Genomic DNA, 23,010 nt, shown 5'->3' on the forward strand with positions numbered 1-23,010 from the left:
ATGTCATATTTATCTTTATCCTTGTCCATGCTGTAATGAAGGTTCGAAACTTGGAGTAGTGTGTTATATACAGCATGAATTCAATTTGGATGCACATACTCTAGATCCAACATTGCCATTGTCACCAACTCTTGTAATTCAAGGGAATGGAAGAATCAAAGAACAAGAATTTTCTTAAATGGTTGTTATATCTTTTCATTGACTTTGTTTAGTTCTTTTGTTGGTTAAAGGACTCTAATTGGCTTTGTACCTCATACACAATTTCAATAGGCACTTTCTCAATAAAGTAACATTTTAGCATGGCATTTATTTAATGGCTTTTGAATTTACTAGAGATATTTTTAGAATGCTAAATTGGCAAAGTCCCTCCCCCCTTTTGCCCCAAGAATGGCAAGTTTCCAACAAGGCTCCTTTCCAACAAAAGCTCAACATTTGAACAAGTAATAATTCTAAAGTACATTATAATAACAAGTAAATGAAGAAAAAATCAACATTTGTAGTTCTAGATATATTAAGGTTAAAAAAAGAATAGTTAAGAGTTTGCAACTAAAAAAAGGATAAAAGGTAGCCAAAATTTGTTTATGAAAACAGATGAAAAATGAGTTTTTTTCACTTTTCTCTTTTTTATTCGTTGATACATGAAGCTAAAATGAAAAGAAAAAAAATAGACATGTAGAAAGAATGCAAAATAGGGGGGAACAATCAAGGAAAAATGACCTCTTTATTTTTGTCTCTTTTTCTTTTTTCACAATGACGCAAAATTCTTTTAAAAAAAGAGAGCTGAAAAGAAAAATATTCACAATACAATAAATCCACTTCAAATTTGCTCATACTTGACAGTGGCCTGCTCCAAATTAGCAGTGGGCTGTTCCTAATAGTAAGCCTGTTCGGATGCATTGAGGGCTGCTATAAATTTGTTCAAGTTACACTCAATTAACATTTATTGCTCAATTTATGTGCTCGCTTTTCATTCAATAGATAGTGTTTTTGCTCCCAACCTCCTTTTTCCCTTTTTTGTCATGGTTACAAATAAAATAAACATCTTTTGTCTTTTAAGAGTATTTGAGATCATTTTGGGGTGTTAGGTTTGAGTTTTTCTTTCCCTTTCTGATTAGCACATCACAATTAGGTGGCAGAATTCTAGTGACTGGGGTTACTGGGTTCAACAAGTCTTCTAGAGTTAGCAAGTTTGACCAAAATTGCCAAGGACTCGGGCTGGTAATGGTCAAGTATGTGACCCCTAGGTCTTTTGGTCTCATTTAGCACTATTTGACTTGAGACTTACTAAGTGGTTATTGGTCACTGTGGACAAATTTTTGTATTTATGGATAAAAGTTTCTCTCCTTTAGACACAAAGTAGATATTAAGATTTCTCTACTTTTAATATTTTAAAAAAGGCTTTGCAAACAATCTTCACAACCTTTGACTTAAAAAATATTCAAAGGAAAATAATAGGAGCCTGAATAGTGAATACTATTCCACAAGTTTTTTGGACTACGAGTTAGCAATATTCTTCCTTCAAGTGTTCCTCCCATCCTTAACTCTATGAGGAACTATTTGTTAGATAATTGACAGTGGGGGGGTGGCAGGGGGGCAGGGAGCGTGAATTAGTTATGTTTAGTTATCCTACAGTCCCTTCAAATACTTTCCTATCAAACAAACTCTATAAACATCATAAATAATCACTCGGTGTTCTCATTCAATTTCATAATTAGCTCACTATAAATTTACTCCAAACTATTCATTTACTATTTCTATTATTACCGAATGTCAGCGATAGAACTTAATTGTTATTGATCATTTACCTAGTTGTTATTGAGTCGCATAAAAAAGTAAATAACATGAAATCAACTTGTAACATAACAACAATCACACATTTGACACCAAGATTTTTAATGTGGAAACTCTGTAAAGGGAGAAACCACTTGGGACCGGCAACCCAAAATTTTCACTTTGCTAGGAGTGAACCTTGTTAAAAGTTTACATACACATTGTCAATGTGACCTTGTTAGAGAATTGACACCAAAAGATCATCTAGACCTTATCATTCCTTGATCCTATCTAAAGAGTGGCCTGCTCTAAAGTACTTATAAAGACCACTAATCAATGTTACTATATAGGATTTCATAGACTTGTTAGGTCTATTTGATTAAGAGATTTTTCTACTACAATGATTAGAAAGTAATAGTACAAATTTATCTATTAGGTTTGGCACTACCTTGCTTGTTCAAATCTATTTTTAGTTTGGTCTCTATCCTCTGATCTCTTTACTTGGCTGATTCACACCTTTACTCTTTCACTTCGCCTTGACTCTGCTATGATTTTTTCTGTTCTCTTCTTGGTTCACTTGGCTCTTCTTTCTTCTTCAACAACTTCGCAATTTGATCTTCTTGCTGCTTAACATTTAATTAGCAACATTAGCATCCAACCATCAACTAGAAAACTTGCTCAACTACTCCTTAAATAGTAGTCTCTATGCTTCCAAATTCTTCCAATTATTGTCGTTTAATCACAATCGTTGATCTCAGATTCATTGCATTTGGTTGCTTAGAAAATAGAACTTATATAGAACTTTGTGCTCATCCTTATCCTTGTTCAATCTCCATCATCAGATCTTCATTGTATTTTCCTAACTATAGATCTTACAACAAACTTTGACTCGTGCCTTTGAACTTCTTGAACACTCTTTATTTCCACCAAAAGTCAGCCTTAGATTCCAACTTTATAAACTTGGTTGTCTTTCTGTGACTCGATGAACATAACATCTCACTCAGGTAATATATCACTCAATCAATACTAAACTCACTCAGGTAACACTTAATTTTGTCTTTGGTTAGCCAACTGCTCGATGAACACTATTGTCACTCGATATAGCTTGTATAGCTTATTACAATACAATATTATATGATTGTAAAACAATCAAATGAACATTATATTATCACTATCCAACTCATTCAAGTGCCCATTGAATACCTTACTTATCAACTCTGTCATTATCATACTTTCCTCAAATCCTCTTCATCAATCAAATTGATATAGTAGTCTATTGAGCTAGCATAATGCCTAATCAACTAAGACTTGACATCAATGACAACATAACGATTGATATGACTCTTTTACATACACTAATAACATTCTTAGTGACATCATCAATTGGGGCTAACAATCTCCTCCTTTGGCATTGATAGCAACACATAACATTATTTTACATTATGAACATTCATTACACAATATAATCAAATGTATGCATCGACAACAATACAACTATTCAGCTCTTTGTCTTGATCATCAGGTTATCTGTAACTTGGTCTGCATCTTCAGTATCAGCAATCTTCAACATTTCTCCCCCGTAGGAAATGATCTTTTTCAGTTCAGCTTTAACTCCATGTCTTTGATTCTTTTAGATTTACTTGCCCTTTGCATAGTGATTCTCTTCATCTTCTTCCTTTTGACAACAACAACTCTTTATTCATTCTTTCCTCTTGTACTGATTCTCATCTCCCTTTTTGCTTGTTCTCATCCCTTTACTAATATTCTTTCTTGGTATACTTCTCTTCTTACAGATTCTCATAGCTTCTTAGTGATACTCTCCCCACTATAAGTTCCAATATGAAACTTATCAAACCTTGTAGTTATCTTTGTACCTTGCATGTATATCAGTTTCACCATAGTCCTCTTCACAACTTCAAGCAACTCTTAAAGAGTGAACTCTTGTATCAACTCCATAAAGATATTGTTTTTAATCCATGAATTGATGCAACATGCATCTTCACCAAGTGAATCCTGGATAGGGGCAGGACCCCCAATTTACCTCTTAGATACTCAAAAGCATCCTTATACAATGACTAAATATGTCTGCAATTTTCTCTTTAGACTTCACAATTGCAAGTCTTACTTGTTTCTCTTGCACTTGCTCCCTCAAATAATGATACTTGATTGATATATTATTTGTCTTTCCATGCATCACATGATTCTTTGAAATATTTATTGCACTATGTTATCACAATAAATAGTAAAATGCTCGGTTATCTCTTCTTGCATACCTTCCACCAGTTGGTTAATCCATAAAATATTTGAACAATTGATTGCAGCAACAACATAGTCAGCTTTAGCAGTAGATTGTGAAATACAACTTTGTTTCTTGCTTGTCCATGTAATCAATCTTTCTCTAAAAAAGAAACCTCCACCGCTTGTGCTTTTCCTATCATCAACATTACCAGCCCAATCAGCATCCGTGTAGACTTTAAGATTAAAGTCATCATCTTGTTTATACCATAGGCCAAAATCTTCAATTCCTTTTAGATATTTGAATATTCTCTTCACAATAGTCATATGTGTCTTCTTTGGATTAGATGAAAACCTTGCAACTATACCAACAACATGTGCAATACCTAATCTACTATGCACAACATACTATAGTTTACCAATCATTGATCTGTATTGTGTTTCATTTACTTCTATAGATGTATCTTCTTTAATAATTTCATTCTAGTCACTATAGGTGTACCAAATGGCTTAGACTCATCCATTCAAATGTCTTCAAAATTTCCTTTACATGCTTAGCTTGAGTCACATATATACCCCTCTTTGTTTGATGAACTTGTAGTCCAATGAAAAAATTGATCTCAGCAAACATTGACATCTCAAATTCTATACTCATTGGATCGACAAATGTCTTACATAACATGTCATTTCCTTCACATATAATGTCATCCACAAATATCTCAGCAATCAACTCCATATCATTAGATTCATATTTCAAATATAGATTACTATTTTCACTTGTTCTAGCAAATCCAATCTTAACCAAATAAGAATGCAACCTTTCATACCATGCTCTCTGTGCTTGTTTTAGTCCATACAATGCCTTGTTCAATTTGCAAACCATGTTCCTTTAATCAAGTTCAACGAATCCTTCTGGTTGTTCTATGTAGACTTCTTCAAGTATTCCATTTAGAAATGTAGATGTGACATCCATTTGATAAACTTTGAACTTCTTGTAGGTAGCATAGGCCAACAATGTTCTTATTCCTGTCAATCTCGCCACACGTGCAAAAGTCTCACCATAAGCTTTGCAAACCAGTCTTGCTTTGTTTCTTACTACATTTTCATCCAGCTTATTCTTGAAAATCCCCTTTCATTGCTATCACATTCTTGTCAGCAGGTCTTGGTACTAATGTCCACGTATTGTTCTTCTCTATCTGATCAATCTCTTCATTCATAGCATTTATCCAATTCTCATTTTCCAATGCAGCCTTAACTATTCTTGGTTCAAAATCAGCTATTAAACAGGTACTGTCTCTTAACTTCTTGTCTGTACTCCAGTGCTTCTGTCACCGATAATTTGTTCAAGGGAATCATTCTTCCTCACATGTTTTTCCAATACAGTTTCAGTTATCTGATTTTAAACATTTTTTCCACTCAATAGGTGCTTAGCTTCTTACTCAGGTTGTACTGTCTGGTGCTTGGGTAAAGCAATTTGTGACTCAGGTAATACTGTTTGATTCTTGATGGCTATTTGTTGTAGCTTAGGTAGTGTGTTTGGTGCCTCTTCATACACATACACAAACTTTTTGTAATCTTTAGGTTCCTTCTTGCTTTCATGGTCATTTTTATTTGCAAACTCATCAATCCTCACATTTTCACTTTCAACCATTTTGTTAGTAACTTTATTCAAACATTTATAAGCTTTTCGCTTGGATGAATAGCCAAGGAATATACCTTCATCTCCTTTAAAATCAACTTTACCATTCCTTGTGTCCTTGTGAATGTAACACCTACTTCCAAAGATTTTGAAATAACTTACGTTAGTTGTATGACCATACCAAAGTTCATAGGGTGTTTTGTTTGTTCCTTTCTTCAACTGAAGTCGGTTGAGAGTGTAAACAATAATTTTAACAGCTTCTCTCCAGAATATTTGTGCAACATCCTTTTTAATTATCAATGTCCTTGCACAATCAACAATTGATGTATTTCTTCTCTCAACAATACCATTATGTTGTGGTGTCCTCAATGCATATAATTGTCTCTTAATAGCATGCCCAACACAAAAGTTAGTGAACTCAATAGACATAAACTTACCATCTCTTTCAGATCTTAAACATTTCAATGATTTGCTAGTTTCTTTCTCAACTCTAGCTTTATACCATTTGAACATATCAAAGGCATGTGATTTCACCTTCATGAACATAATAGTCATTATTCTAGAATAGTCATCAACAAACAAGATGAGTTATTTGTCACCATAATAACTTTTTGTATACATAAATCTGTATGTACAAGCTCCAAGATATCATTCGAAGTGTGTGTCTTGCTTGAAAAACTTGATTTTGTCATCTTATAGAGATGACATTCTTTACATATACCATTCTGAGTTTTTTGTAGATTCGGTAAGCCTCTAACTCTTTTCTTTCTACTCACCTTCACCATGTTCTCAAAGTTTACATGGCACAACTTTTTATGCCACACCCATACATCTTCAACCTTAGCAAATACAGATCTCAAAAGTAGTATCAAGATAAAATAAGTTACCTTTTATTTACATCCCAGTTCCAATCAGATTTCTTTCATTATCATAGATCTTGATTTTTTGTTCTTAAACTCTAGTTTGTGACCTGAATTATTCAACTAAGCAACACTCAAAAGATTATACTTTAGTCCTTTTACCCAATAAGCATCATCACAGCTGGTTTTATCATTCAACATTAGTGATCCTTTACCTTTCACCGGACATGGAACAACATTACCTAACTTAACAGTTCCACCATCATCAATTTCATCAAATTTGTCAAACTTACTTAAGTCACCAGTCATGTGATGTGAGCATCCACTAGTTATAATCCATGAATCATTTTTGCTAACATATGAAATTGACGAAGTGCAAGGCAGGAAATTCTCCAAAGGAGATGTCCTAGCTCCCATCAATTAACCATACAACGAAATATAAACAATAACACAAAGATCTAGATGCAAGTTCTCATAATAATCATAAGATTTACATTGAATATGCCCAATTGTAAGGCCTTTCGGGTTGTGGCCAAATACAAAGAAATTACAATAATAGTTCTACAAAACCTCGCAAGATCCAACCTCTAGTAGCCCAGATCGACAATTTGGTGGAAACTCCAAGAAGAATCTAAATTTGTGCTTGCAAGCCACCAAGTAACCTTCTTGTTTCCCAAGCCCACATTTAGCTACTAGCTCTGCAAAACTTCAGTCCTCTTAGTTACTTCATGATGAACTCCATGCTCACTGAATGACTCTAGACTTTAGAAGACCCTCTACTTATACTAAACCAAGCCACAAGTCAGCCTAGCATAATAGACATTAAACAAACCCTTACATTAAATACACCCTCAAGCCACAAGTCAACTTGACAACAAATATTAAATAAAATAACTAAATATTTAGGACAAGCCCCAAGTTTATTGTGCATAACTAACTCATATGACAACATAAAAGCACAGTGCCATCCGACTATCCAAATCGAAGAGCGCATATGCCGACTCCTTCAGATCAAAGCTCATGAATACAATCTCTAAAGTCTGCTAGCAAATTAAGAACATGTTACCAACAACCACCAAAAGGGCTCTAGCTCCAAGAAGATTACTCCAAACTTCATGCACACTTAGGACAAGGATGCCCAATATGTCTTGGACACACCCAAACTGCGCAAACCATAACTCCACATATTCGAGTTGGATGCTCCTGCATACAATTAATAACCCCCAATCGGTTATAACTTCAACAAGAACCAATTTTTTTTACAATTCAGTTGTTTGACATTTTGTCAAACACTTTGCAATCAAGCTTTGATACCATTGTAATGAACCTTGCTAGCTCTTAGACAATTTGTGATGAAGAATCAATTTCTTTTTTTTGTTCTTGAGGTTTTGCTAATTTTGAAACAACAATATCGTAGCAAAATGGACTATATTGCAATAATAATTTCAACTCAAATATTTGGATATTACACAGGGAATATACAACTGAAAATTTTAGATTTTAATATCAACTTAAATACTGAGTATTTTTACAAAATACCAACAACTCAGTTGATAAAATATCTCCTATTATCTAAATCAACAATACCCAGGAAAATGAGAAGTTACATAATCCATGAACTTATGGTAAGACATGCCTTGAAACCCTCTGAAATAAAAAGACTGGCAACAACAAAAGAATTCTTTGACAAACAAATGCAACTGCAGATTTGGAAAACACTATTGCCAAAGTGCAGATATAAAATAACACCCAACAACAAATATAAATTGGCACTAAACCAACTCCAAATTAATCAGCACACAATTTGGTATAATAGCTCCAATGATTCCTTTAACAAATTCACGAACAACCTCTAGCAGCAAGTAAAATTAAACTTCTCCTTAGCAATAGTTAATACAGTAGGAGAAATGACAAATCGTATACCTCAGCACAATTTGCCAAGCAATCTCAGAATAATTCTCAGAATTGAATCTACAATACTTCAGCTATAGATCCCAAACCCTTATACTTCAGTAAGGATACAAAATTTTAGAACTTCAAAAGTGTCGCAAAGACAACAAGAGAAAAATAAACACTCAATTAGATGCTTTTCTCCTCAAATGTCCTCATATTTATATTCTCCAAATGGCATCGGTTTCCCAAAAGAACCCCACTTAAGAAGCTTACTCTATGCAACATTAAAATATAATAAAGTGCTATTAATATAATTTATTAATTGCTTTTGGCTCCAGAAAATGACCTTTTCCACCATAACTTAAAATTCTAACACGCAAAGCCACTTTTTATTGTTCCCACAATTAAATTTTTTCGTCCTAGTTCCAACGAGCTATGATATTGAGGTGATCAACAAACAACACAAACAAAAATAGCAACCTCAGCGTATTTATATGAGTAATAATAATAATTCACCCATCTTGCGAAAACAACTGAAAAAGCATTAGAATCGAAATTCGACAACACCAAAGTGATCTTGATGATGAAAGACGATGAATGAACCTAGAGGGTGACTTACTATAAATAGACGCTCCCTCCAAGATTCTTGGATCCCAAATCAGAAGCTCGAAATAAAAACTGAGAGCATCACCCAACTCCTCTAACTTAACTACGTACTATGTACAAGCAACTCATCTAGCACCAAGACCCAAATAACAGACATTAACATCAGAATCATCTGAAAGCTGACTTGAGGCGTTGATGTAGGCAACAACTCATTGGAACTCAAACCAACTAAAATACCAACTATGTCCACCACTGAGTCCCCATCAAATTGATACTCACACCCAACTGCATTATGGAGATGGTAACAACCATAGGTACTTGAAACACTACCACCAACTCTAACCTCTGCCAAACTATCCCGAGGGCGTAGATACTACAAGGGGTCTAATTTGCAGCTATCAATTCCATCTGCAAAAGATAGTGCTAACCTATCCCATAATGGATGTTTTGAAACTGGAGCCAATCCACACCGACGTGAAACCAAATCCTCTACCTGTGGGTCAAAATAAAAGTGATGAGCACTCCTCACAATGCAATATCAATAAAAATTCCCAATCTCTGTCAAGGGCTGATTAGTATTAGTTTGGGAATCAGAAGATGGCTCCAATCTTCAACTTTGAACTACTAGTCAAGGTGAATCCTGGGCAATCCTCTCAACAAACCCAACCTCGAAATCCATAGTTGCCGGATTCGTCCCTTGCTGCCCGGATTCGGGTTCGGGTCCGTACGGGTCCGGATTCGTCCCTGGGTTCGGTTCGGGTCCGGGCAGGGTCCTTAGTTTTGACTGTGGATTCGTCTGGGTCCTTGCTGAAGCGAACCCGGATGAACCCACAGTGAACCCAAGGCTAAAACAACATTAAAGAGTGTATTTTTTAAATTGTTTTCTTATGCAACTCTTAAAGGAACTTAATAAAAAACATTTCACTCATCTAATCCCTTATGTCAAGGAGGAGGACGATGATATAGCAGCATATGGGACTAGTGGAACCAGTTTGGGTTCCAATGATGAAGATCTAGATATAGTTGCAGTTGGGGATGAAGCCATTGATCCCTCGTTTTGTGATGATCCATTTGACCCTTGAAGGGCATTTGATACTATGATTAGTGATAAATTACTAAAAACTTGTCATCTATCATCATGTTTCAATCTTTATTACTTGATAAACTAGTCTTTCTTTTGCAATTTAGTAATTCAATGTATTATTTGATGAACTAGTCTATGTTTTGCAATTTAGTAATTCAATGTATAATTTTCTTTACAATCATGAAGATAGATTAATCAGCGAGTATTTAATGCTTTTAGATTCAGGTAAAAACAGGTTTTGAAGGGACCCGATACCCTTTGGCATTTGGCATTGATCAATGATCAAGCAACAATTGTTCATACTGTGAAATGACCTTGTTTTGCAACTATGCATGTTTCTCTTGTGTGAATGTGTTTATATATATATATATATATATATACTCACGAACCCACCCACGAACCCAAATGGGGAAATAAAAAATTGCCCGAATCCACGAACCGAACCCCGAACCCGAACCCGTCCCCGAACCCGAATCGGCAACTTAGTCGAAATCCCTATGGGGAAGCATAGTAGACAAAGTCTCAGTCTCTACAATCTTTCCCACCAACCTCTAAATGGCACGAGAGCCTTGGATGAGAGTACCCTTAGACACTCTGTACGAATCCCCCTGCATATCCGAACTCTCCAAAAGGTACTCCATGAAAGACTTTGTTCTGTAGAAATTATATGTGGAAGCATCAACCTGCTCCTCTACGACCCATAGCTAATCCCTCTCAAAGTGGCACTACCATTTGTCCAATGGTACCAGCTGTATGAAATGAAGAAATAGATCCACTTCTGGCAGAAGGAAGCAAATCACCATGAGAGTTTGTATCCTTTGATGCTTTCACTTCCTCTATACCTATTGCACCCATATGTTGGACGGATGTGTTGGCCACATCATCACATCCCTCATCGCCAACCATGAAAGAAAATTCACCACCCCACAATATGTAACGGAACAGGGTCTGGGGCTGGTGTTGACTGTACCCATTCTAACTCCACGATAACCTCATCCAACTATGCTTGTGACTTTTGAAGAGCCAACTGAGTATACTGAAGAGAGTCCGCACTCACCTCAAGCCCTTGGGTGAGCTCAGTTACCTCTTTCCCTAATGTCTCATAACGGGTGCTACCCAACTCCAGAAGGTAATCCCTACCAACAACTAACTAAGAGTAACTATGCTTCAAGATCCTGGCAGCCTCTTGAAGCGCATGAACCTCTGCTAAGGAAAGACCACTATCATTGTGCTCATTTGACACAAGAGCACTTCAACGAGATGTAGCTAGCATTTGTCAAATATCATCATAATGTTCAAGAGTTGAAGAAATGTCACTATCACTCACCTTCAGCTGACATTATGCCTCTATAACCCTTGATTCCTATGCAAGCTCTTTGTTTCACTAACTACACTGTGATAGAAAATTGAATCAAAACTACCCACCACAAGATCGCTCATACGTGTGCTATCATCCTCGCACAACTCTACATCCGAGATACAACTACTATGTACCTCGACAAACTCCTCATCCCAAGAAATTGAAGCCCTCATAGTATCAATCTCCTTGCATGTCTTAGCTTCCACCTCAATAGTAAGATTTTGTAAACATCGATCTTGGGACCCATCCAAAAAGCTCCTCGGAGTCATCACCCAATATCTGACAAGGGGTTTCATACCTAGTACAATTCATAGCATCATCAAACAAATTATTAGAGGTTCCATACTATTTGCATCCCCACCACTTGATAGAGCCTCAACTATCATCACTTGACTCTGCACACATGACACTATGCCAGGCTGTGAATCAATAGCGCTAGAGCATGAACCCACATCTACTAACTCTATTGTAACATCCAAATCACCAACATTATAGCTGGGTGACTCCATACATGTGTTGGTCCCTCAAGGAAGCAACTACCTCCTGTACTGGAGCAACACTATGACAAGTCACAAATCTCTAATAATAATCCCCTCCAAAGAGTGTGAAGTATCAGTAGTAACAACTATATCAATTGTCTCTATACTAACTGCAACAACAGCTCTGGGAGCTTCAACCTGCTGAAGCTCAGTGTTGCTATCCTTCGTTGCCACTGACACATGTCCTTGCAAAATAAGTCCATCATCAATGCTGGGGATAGGACTAGTAAGTGTCGTACTAAATATAAGTATATCTGCATCATGGACACCTATTGAGGAAAACTCAAGCCTCCTTGCTGACCTTCTAAAGGCGGAAACTATATACCTTGTTGCCTTCTCAACTGTCTCTGGCTTTGACAAGTTCTCCACCATCCTCTATTGATGAAGCTTAAGTTTCTCCATACTCTCCTACGAAGCATTCATTTTCATGCTAACTTCCTCATTACTCCACCGACTTCTAGAACTGCTAGTCCTCCTATGTCTTTCCATGGCTAAGAAATGCTAGAGTGATGGTCAATCCAAATATAACAGCAGATTTGAAATAAAATAAAAATTTCCTACTCTACAGGATGACAAGAAACCTACTTTGATACCATTGTAATAACCTCCAACTGGTTATAACTTCAACAAACACCAAATTTATTTATAATTCAATTGTTTGACATTTTGTCAAACACTTTGCAATCAAGCTTTGATACCATTGTAATGAACCTTGCTAGCTCTCAGACAATTTGTATTGAAGAATTGATTTCTTTTTTTTGTTCTTGGGGTTTTGCAAATTTTGAAACAACAATATAGTAGCAAAATGGAAGACATTGCAATAATAATTTCAACTCAAATTTGGATATTACCCAAGGAATATATAGCTGAAAATTCCAAATTTTAATATCAACTTAGATACTGAGTATTTTCACAAAATACCAACAACCCAGTTTATAAAATATAAGAAATTATCTAAATCAATATCCAGAAAAATTAGAAGTTACAATCCATGAACTTACATGTAAGACATGCTTTGAAACTCTTTGAAATGAAGACTGGCAACAACAAAAGAATTCTTCGATAAACAAATGCAACTGCAGATTTGGAAAACGTTGCTGCCAAAATGCATATATAAAATAACACCCAACAACAGATATAAATTGGCCTCCAACGAACTCCAAATTAATTAGCACACAATTTGGTATAATAATTCTAGTGATTCCCTTCACAAATTCACGAACAACCTTCAGCAACAAGTAAAATTAAACTTCTCCTTAGCAACAGTTAATACAATAGGAGAAATGACAAATTGTATACCTCAGCACAATTTGCAAAGCAATCTCATAATTGAATCTATAATACTTCAGCTATACATTCCAAACCTTTATACTTCAGCAAGGACACAAAATTTCAGAACTTCAGAAGTGTCACAAAGACAACAAAAGAAAAATAAATACTCAATCTGATGCTTTTCTCATCAAATGTCCTCATATTTATAATCTCCAAATGACACCGATTTCCCAAAAGAACTCTACACAACATTAAAATATAATAAAGTGTCATTAATATAATTTATTAATTGCTTTTGGCTCTAGAAAATGACCTTTTACCATAACTTCAAATTTTGACATGCAAGGCCACTATTTCTTTTTCCCATGATTAAAAACTTTTTGTTCCGGTTTTAACAAGCTATGATACTGAGGTGACCAACAAACAACAACAAAAATAACAACCTCAACATATTTAGATGAATAATAATAATAATTCACCCGTCTTGCGAAAACAACTTAAGAAGCATCAAAATCGAAATCTAACAACACTAAAGTGATCTTGATGATGAAAGACGATGAATGAATCTGACGAGGTGACTTACTATAAATAGATGCTCCCTCCAAGATTCTTGGAGCCCAAATTGGAAGCCTGAAATAAAAACTTAGAGCATCACCCAACTCCTCTAACTCAACTAAGCTTATCAAAATTAACAATTTGACTTACTATAGATAATAAGTCCCTTAAATGGAGCCAAAACATACCATAGGCTGGTGGAAAGCCTATAACCACATAATTGAGACCCTCAAATCCTACTGCCAACTCACGAGGGTTGCGATGGTGAACTGACCTAGCCAACTGCAGGAACCTGCTAAAAATGGGGACATTACATAGACGATTGCTGACTACCCTAGGATGCTCTTGCATAAGACACGCCATGTGCGAATAAAGATGTTCTTAACATCTAAAAAAACATCTTTCAGGGTTCAACACATAAACCCCAAACTGGTTGTTCAGATACATGTCCTCCAGCACATCAACTCGCATACTTTTGTCTTTATTCCACTTCTGCAGCTCTTTTCTTGTAGCTGTCATCTTTACATGTGTCCTCGGTATGCAACGTCTACTTTCCCTGCTAATCTCTAACCCTTTGAGAAGTCTGCAACTTAACTCACTTTCCAAAACTTATGTTCCTCTTACCAAGTTCTACATTCTACAGAGCAATCAGGGAATGCTTCTTGCCATCCTTGTCAACAATAAACACATTCTTGACACAATCGTGCACAACCCTAGAATCATACTGCCAAGCTCTACTAAGTAATATGTGATAACTACTCATGTCCACAATATCAAGCAACACTTGATCAACATAGTGTCCAATCTGAAAATTAACAAGATATTGCTTCCTTACTTCCAAAACATGCTCATCTTGTAACCAACTAATCTTATAAGGACAAGGATGTCTCATTCTCTTCAAACCAAGTTTCACAACTATCTCCTTAGCAACTAGGTTATTAGTGCTACCACCATCTATAATTACATTCTAGCATTTACCTCCAGACTTACAATGAGTCCTGAATAAATTCCTCCTTTGACAAGGTTCCAGTGTCTTCTTACCAAGCAACACTCGTCGAGTCAGAAAATTATCCTCTTCAGGCTCATTTACTGAATTCACATTCTCATTCACCCCGACAACTCTTCCATCACTGACCTTCTAATCGAGACATTCAAGAGATCTATCCTTCACCACATTTGTAGCAAGTACCATTAAATGCACCTCTGTCTATTGTCTTCCTCTATTCAATAGGTTTTGGTTCATCTTCAACAATCTATTTATCCTTCACCAAGTGTTCCTTTTTTTTCCTTGCCTCAGGAATTACCTTGATATCTTCTATTCAACTTCTCTTCTGCCCTTAGAGCATACTTATAAGCATCTTCAACTAAAGCAATATTCGGCATACCAATCTCATCTTCGATATTGACTCTCAAACCATTGATATATCTAGCCACCTTTTCATTAGACAACTCTCTATGCCTAGACCGAATAGTTAACTTATAGAATTCCTTGATATAATCCTTCACAATCATATCCTTCTATTTCAAATTCTACAACTTCTTAAATAACCCAAGTTCATAATCAACAGGAATGGACATAGCCTTCAATTTTGTTACCATAAATCTCCACCTAGTGATCTTCATTTCACCTTCTTCTCCATCTCTTTGCAATTCTTTCCACCAAAGGGCATCATGTTCTTTGAGCTTAGTTTGTGCCAACCTCACTCTAAACAGGTCTCCAATATCCTCTAACTCAAAGTAGTCTTCCAATTCACCAATCCAATGAATCAGGTCTTCAGGATTCAAAGTACCTGAGAAATTGGAAACATCCATCTTATGCTTTAACCTCAACTAAGCTCTAGATCTATTTATTTGACTAGTTATGTCTTCCACAGGTCTCTCCATCCGATCAACTTTCTTTACCACTAGATTCAACAGCTTCAAAGTCTTCAGCAGCTTCCTCATAACCATCTTCAATACTTACATTCCTAGGTACACCAAGAATAATTCTCATGATCTTAGCGACCATATCATTCTTCATTAGTTCCATCTCAGATCTGAAATCTAATCCAACTTTCTCTGAAATCCTAGTCTTCACATCATAGAGATCATCTCTCAGAGGCATCTTCCAAGATCTTCGTAAACCCAAAGCAAAAAATCCACAAGATCAACCAGATTTAACTAGCTCCACCACAAGATCACCAACTCCACAAAATCAACCTGCTCTATAAGATCAACCAGCATCACAAGATCAACTAGCTCTGGTTCCACTTGATGCATGCAACTCAAGAGAGTCTCCAGAGCAATTAACCACACAGTGAAATATAAATAATAACATAGAGATTTAGATGCCAATTCTCATAATAGAGTCATAAGATCTACATCCAACATGTCCGACTGTAAGGTCTTCCGGGTTATAGCCAAATACAAAGCAATTACAATAACAGTTCTGCAAGACCTTGCAATATCCAACCTCTAGCTAACCCATACCCACAATCTAATGGAAACTAGAAAAATAATCTAAACCTGTGCTCTCAAGCCACCAAGCAACCTTCTTGTTTTGCTAGCCCACACTTAGCTACTAGCTCTGCTAAACTTCACTACTCTTAGCTATTCCATGCTCACTAAATGACTCTAGACTTCACAAGACCCTCTACTTATATTAAACCAAGCCACAAGTTGGCCTAGCATAATAGACATTAAATAAAGCCTCACATTAAATACACCCTCACGCCACAAGTCGGCTTAGCAACAAACGTTAAATGAAATAACTATATACTTAGGACAAGTTCCAAGTTTTCAATTCATAACTAACTCATGAAAACATAAAAGTATGCGCCCTTAAACATAGATCCATGTGTCATCCAACTATCTAAATCCAAGAGCGCACACACAACCTCCCTTGGATCAAAGCTCACGAATACAACCTCCAAAATCTGCTAGTAAATCAAAAACATGCTACCAACAACCATCAAAAAGGCTCTAACTCCAAGACAATTACTCCAAACTTCATGCACACTTAGGAAAAGGATGCCCAATATGTCTCGAACACACCCCAAACTACGCAAACCATAACTCCACAAATCCAAGCTTGATGCTCATGTATACAGGATTGCTGACTACCCTAGGACACTCCTGCATAAAAAATAAGGGCAGTTTCATTCTCATACCTTTCTCCATCAAGGTTTTTACTAGATAACAACATACACCATCTCAACAACTTCCTTTTCTTCATTAGTACTGGACTCGGTGTGGTCTTCTTCAGCAATGTAGCATGATTTCTTCCCCCTATCTTTGTAGTCCTTGTTCTTCTTGTACTTGTAATCTTTCTTGTCATTTTTGTCTCTCTTACTTTTGTTAGGACATTTAGCAACAAAATAACCAACTTTATTGCACTTGAAACAAATTAGGGATAGTTTACCTTTGAATTTACCTTTACCTCTTGATAACCTTCCAACAAGCAATGCTTCAAGTTCATCTAGATCATCCTCAGATTTAGACTCACTTTCTTCTACTTCCAATGGCAAGTGAAGATTTGAAAGCATTTCCAAGTGTAACCACACTGTTTTCATAATTGCTCAATTCAAATGCAATCAACCAACCAACAAAAGTGTCAAGTGTCAAAACATTACCAGGCATAGCTCTCACTGCTTGAATCACAAAAACTTCATGGCATAAACAAGTAGAAGAGTTCTAAGAATTTTACTTACAATTTCGCTGTCATTGATAATTCCTCCAGCAACTCGGATTGAACTTACAACTTCTTTAAGTGCAACATTTTCACCTTCCTTTATTGTCATGTCATCATACTTACCTCTCAGACTTTTAGCTTTAGCTCTCAATACATTTGGATCTCCACCATGTACAAGTGCCAAATTGTCCCACATTTGTTAAGCATTTGTGTAATTCCTAATATCATCAAACTCAACATCATTAAGTGCAGATGCAATCTCAATCATCAAGCTATTGTGATTCCTCTTCTTAGTCATTTGTTCCACAATCAAGAGCAATAGGTAGCGTATTCATTGTCCAATCAGTGAGTAATATTTTCGCCAATTCCAAATAGATGTAACCTAATTCTATCTTGCCGCGACGAGAAATTCTCCTTGATCAGCTTTGGTACCACTCTTTTATATATCTTGTGATCTTTAGCTCAAGTTCCTTTAAACTTCTTTCACCAAGCATTGTGCTCTGATACCAAGTGTTAGATAACTAAGGGTGGGGGGGGAGCGTGAATCAATTATGTTCAGTTATCCTACAGTCTCTCCAAACACTTTAGTACAAAGAAAACTCCATAAACATCATAAATAATCACTCCGTGTTCTCATTCATGTTCAAAATTAACTCACACAATCAATTTACTCCAAATTGTTCATTCACTATTTTTGTTATTACCAAATATTAGTAATAAAACTTTGTTGTTACTAATCATTTACCTAGTTGTTATCAAGTTGTAGTAAAAAGTAAATAACATGAAATCAATTTGCAACATAACAACAATCATATATTTGATACCAAAAATTTTAACTTGGAAACTTTGTAAAGGGGAAAACCACCTAAGACCAGCAACCCAAAATTTTTACTCTTCTAAAGCGAGCTTTGATAGGAGCCAACCTTGTTAAAGGTTTACATACACATTGTTAACATGATCTATTAGAGGATTTACAACAAAAGATCATCTAGACCTTATCATTCCTTGATCTGTTTAAAGAGTGGCTTGCTCTAGAGGACTTGTAAACACTACTAATTGATGTTACCATATAAGATTTCATAGACTTGTTAGGTCCACTCGATTAAGAGAGTTTTTTGCTACAGTGATTAGAAAGTAAAAGTACAAATTGATTTGTTGGGTTTAGCACTACCTTGCTTGTTCAAATCTCCTTTTTGCTCGGCCTCTTCTTGATCTCTATCCTTTGATCTCTTTACTTGGCTGATTCACACCTTCACTCTTTCACGTTGCCTTGACTTTGCTTTGATTTTCTCTCTTCTTTGCTTGGTTCGCCTGACTCTTCTTTCTTTTTCAACAACTTTGCAGTTTCATCTTCTTCATTCTTAAGATTCAATCAGCAACATCGGCATCCAACCAACGACCAAAAAACTTGCTCAACTACTCCTTAAGTAGTAGTCTCTGTGGTTCTAGATTCTTGCAATTATTGCCGCTTAATCACAATCATTGATCTCAGATTCATTGCATTTGGTCACTTAGAAAATAGAACTTTCATAGAACTTTGTGCTCATCCTTATCCTTCTTCAATCTCCATCCTCAGATCTTCATTGCATTTTCCTAATCGTAGATGTAAGAAACTTCGACTTGTGCCTTCAAACTTCTTGAACAGTCTTTATTTCCGCTAAAAGTTGACCTCATATTCCAACTTTATAAATTTTCTCCTTTCTGTTCCTCGGTGAACATAACAATTCATTCGTGTAATATATCACTCGGTCAATACTAAACTTACTCGAGTAACACATTGTCATAGGTAGAAACTGTCGTCAGTGTTTCTGTAGCCGACGGAGTCATTGTCGTCGGTGTTTCTGTAGCTGACAGAGTGATTGTCGTCGGTGTTTCTGTAGCCGACGGGGTGATTGTCGTCGGTGTTTCTGTATTCTGTAGCCGACGGGTAAATAGTTTGTAACAGACATAATGTCTGTGGCTGACGGACTCCTTCGGGAAGGTTCACAAGTAGAGAAAGCAGCACAGGTGGCTATCAAGGTCAGCTTAAGAAGACAGTATTGTGTTAGCAGAGGCTATAGATGTAACGGGATGAATGTGGAAGTGATGTGACAGAAGCAGATTTCTTTTGTTGTAGTCACTCTGTTAATGTATTTTGTTTGTTAATTTATCTCAGATATTTTGTAATTGTCGTTCGGAGATGACTTTTTCTTTTGGGGCGGATGATGTCGTAGGTAGAAACTGTCGTCGGTGTTTCTGAAGCCGACGGAGTGATTGTCGTCAGTGTTTCTGTAGCCGACGAGGTGATTGTCATCGGTGTTTCTGTATTCTGTAGCCGACGGGTAAATAGTTTGTAGCGGACATAATGTTTGTGGCCAACGGACTCCTTCGAGAAGGTTCGGCTGATAGTATTTATATCCCATCTGGGATCATTGTAAAGCATCATTAATCATTGATCTTATCTTATGAAGCATAATGTAATGTTCTGGCATATGCGAATAATAATAATAAGGAATTCTACTATTCTATCTATTATTTGTATGCATTGTTTTCTTTACCTAGTACGGTAAACACACATAACTTTGTTCTTGCTTAGCCAACTGCTTGGTGAACACTATAGTCACTCAGTATAGCTTGTATAGCTCATTACAATACAATATTACATGATTGTAAAACAATCAAACCAACATTACATTATCACTATCCAACTCATTCAAGTGCCCATTGAATACCATACTTATCAACTCTGTGATCATCATACTTTCCTCAAATTCTCTTCATCAATCAAATTGATATAGTACTCTACCGAATTAGCATAATGTCTAATCAACTAAGATTTGACATCAATGATGACATAACAACTGATATCACTCTTTAACATACATTCATAGCATTCTCAATTACATCATCAATTGGGGATAACACTATCTCCTTTATTAGACTTAATAAAGTGGTGTTTATTTAAGTGCGGTTGCATTTATTGCAAAAATAGATGTCAAATAGCATTGTCCCTGGATGGATCATTAAAAAAGTTGCAATGTGTCAGAAGCCTTATGGACATGCTTACAAAGGATTCAAATATTTGTATGTGAAAATCATAATGGTGTTATTATTTCACAACTTTCCAAACTGAGTGACCTCAAGGTGTCCTCAGTTGCCTTACGACTCTTAAATATCAGCTGGAATCTTAGTAACATGCATCTATCATTTTACAAATTAAACCTTGTATCTTCTTAATAATTTTTGTTATTCAGTTTTGTGCACTTTTGCACAAAAGATTTGATCCTTTGCAGTTAATTAATGTTCCATGCTATCCCTTCAGTCTTATTATTTAGTTTTTGCGGTTGCAATTGTTACTACATGGATGTCTCTGTTAGTTATTTCTGATAGACGTAAAATCCAATTAATGTGTACTTGTTTTTCACAACCCTGTTGATATTTCTGCCATTTTACTTCTAAACAATTGTTACGAGGCATTTGGCTATTAAAAAATGGGGTATTCCTCAGGCAAGATTGCATTGAATAGACTTTGGATCTATGTATTGATGATTCACATATGGTACACAAGATTGTTAACTGGTCAATATGGAATTTCCTTTTAATAATTTTTCTAATCTTGCAGATAATAATAGATGCACCGGATGGAGATGGACCTGTCTCTTTAAATCTAAGTAGTATGGGAAAAGGGCATATTTGGATCAATGGGGAAAGTATTGGACGTTATTGGATTTCCTTCTTGGCTCCTCTGGGAGATTGTACAAGATGTGATTATCGAGGAAATTATAGCTTGCATAAGTGTGCAACAAATTGTGGACAACCCTCTCAAACACTGTAAGAAATGTTAAAAGATTTCTTGACCCTTCTCTTTGAACTTTGAACAGGCAGTTATTCTGTTTTTGTGGTTGCTTTCTACTTAGCTATTTGCTGCTTCTTGTTAATATAGAGGCGAGAAATATTACTAGCTATTCAGCCCAAAGGCTTTGTTTTGCTGAAATGAAATTATCACATGTTTCCAGGTATCATATTCCTCGATCATTGCTGCAACCCACTGGGAATTTTTTAATTTTATTTGAGGAAATAGGAGGTGAACCATCACAGGTGTCACTACTGACAAGATCTAATAACAATGTTTGTGGACATGTCTGGGAGACCCATCCACCATCTATTCAATCTTTGGAAAGGATGGAAAGCAAGACTAATTCCCAGATGCTACATGAGAATGGAGTGTCAAGGCTTCAACTTGAATGTCCTGTGGGCAAAATAATATCTTCTATCCAATTTGCAAGCTTTGGGAATCCAGAAGGAGTGTGTGGAGGGTTCATTGAGGGGACATGTCATTTGGTGGAAACTGCAAATGTAGTGGAAAAGGTATAATTTAAATTTCTACTCTCTTTCCACTAGTTTTCAGAAAACAGTGAATATATATGCCTAATTTAAATTTCTACTCTCTTTCCACCAGTTTTCAGAAAACAGTGAATATATATGCCTAATTTAAATTTCTACTCTCTTTCCACCAGTTTTCAGAAAACAGTGAATATATATGCCTTACGTGATTATTTACTGAAATTACAGGTGTGCATAGGACAGAGTGGGTGTTCAATTACTGTTTCATCAGAGCAATTCGGAGCAGATCCTTGTAGTGGAATTGTGAAGAGTCTGGCAGTTGAAGCAGCGTGCAGCTGAATACAGTCAGAATCTAGCAAAAAGATTTTCTATTTTAGAAGAAGTTTATGATTTCAGTTGATCTTGGCGGTTTTCTGGTTTTACACACCCTTGTGTATTCTTATTGTGACATATCAAGCAACAGATTCTTTGAAGAAGATGCTGACTGTAGTGTATTCTCTATTATCTTGGCAGGCCATTTTCTGTAAGACTTGAATGACTGCTTGGAGAAAAAAATAAGACAGCAGAAGAGTCTGCTACACCTTAGTACAACCATTGTTCCTGATTAAATATCTACATGAATATTGAATATGATCATCACAGAATATTATTTGTATTACATTTCAAAGAGTTCATGAATAAATTAGCTGGGGAAACAAAATCCAGTGCAAATTCTTTATATGAGGTTCTTGGGCGTCATGTTTGTTAATGTCTTCATTGTTTTAAATTAACCAATGTTAGCAATCAAACAAATAAAAAAATCTACATCATCAGTACACTTCTTTGTCCAATGTAGATCAATATCGTAAGAGGCAAGAAATTATATTGATCAATTAATATTTAATGTTTTCACGCCATTCATTGAAAACATTTCTAGCTTTATTTCATCCATGGGGTCTTCTTTGCCTGAAAAATTACCTCCCCGAAATGACAAATTTTTTCCAGTAAATCCAAGCAAATGGTGAAGTCATTTATCTTCGCCAGAATTTAGAATAAAGAACTATTAGTAAATTTACAGAAGCATATCAAAGAAAACAAAAAAGATGCTTGCAGTTCAATGTGGAGATTGTTTGATATTTCACATTATTTTCTCTTTTTGATTGGCTATAGGATCTTTAGCCTGGTCCATAACCAGGTGAAGCCACAAGCTGGGGGCCTCATGCCC

At 35.9% G+C, this 23,010-nt stretch overlaps 1 protein-coding gene across 2 annotated transcripts in view; it reads left to right on the forward strand.

Annotated features, from left to right (window-relative positions):
• Positions 1 to 22,524, forward strand: part of LOC149554920 (beta-galactosidase 5-like) — a 183,798-nt gene extending 161,274 nt beyond the window's left edge. For both annotated transcript variants that reach the window (XM_089828922.1, XM_089828923.1), the window contains exons 17-19: positions 21,085 to 21,293; positions 21,479 to 21,830; positions 22,035 to 22,524. In XM_089828922.1, the coding sequence (XP_089685048.1) occupies positions 21,085 to 21,293; positions 21,479 to 21,830; positions 22,035 to 22,145 (672 nt within the window). In that variant the 3' untranslated portion in view covers positions 22,146 to 22,524. The remainder of the gene's footprint in view (positions 1 to 21,084; positions 21,294 to 21,478; positions 21,831 to 22,034) is intronic.
• The last annotated feature ends 486 nt before the right edge of the window (positions 22,525 to 23,010 follow it).

Source organism: Cupressus sempervirens, chromosome 5 (assembly GCF_028749045.1).
Source record: "Cupressus sempervirens isolate cs-2001-9-10 chromosome 5, ASM2874904v1, whole genome shotgun sequence".
NCBI lineage: Eukaryota > Viridiplantae > Streptophyta > Pinopsida > Cupressales > Cupressaceae > Cupressus > Cupressus sempervirens.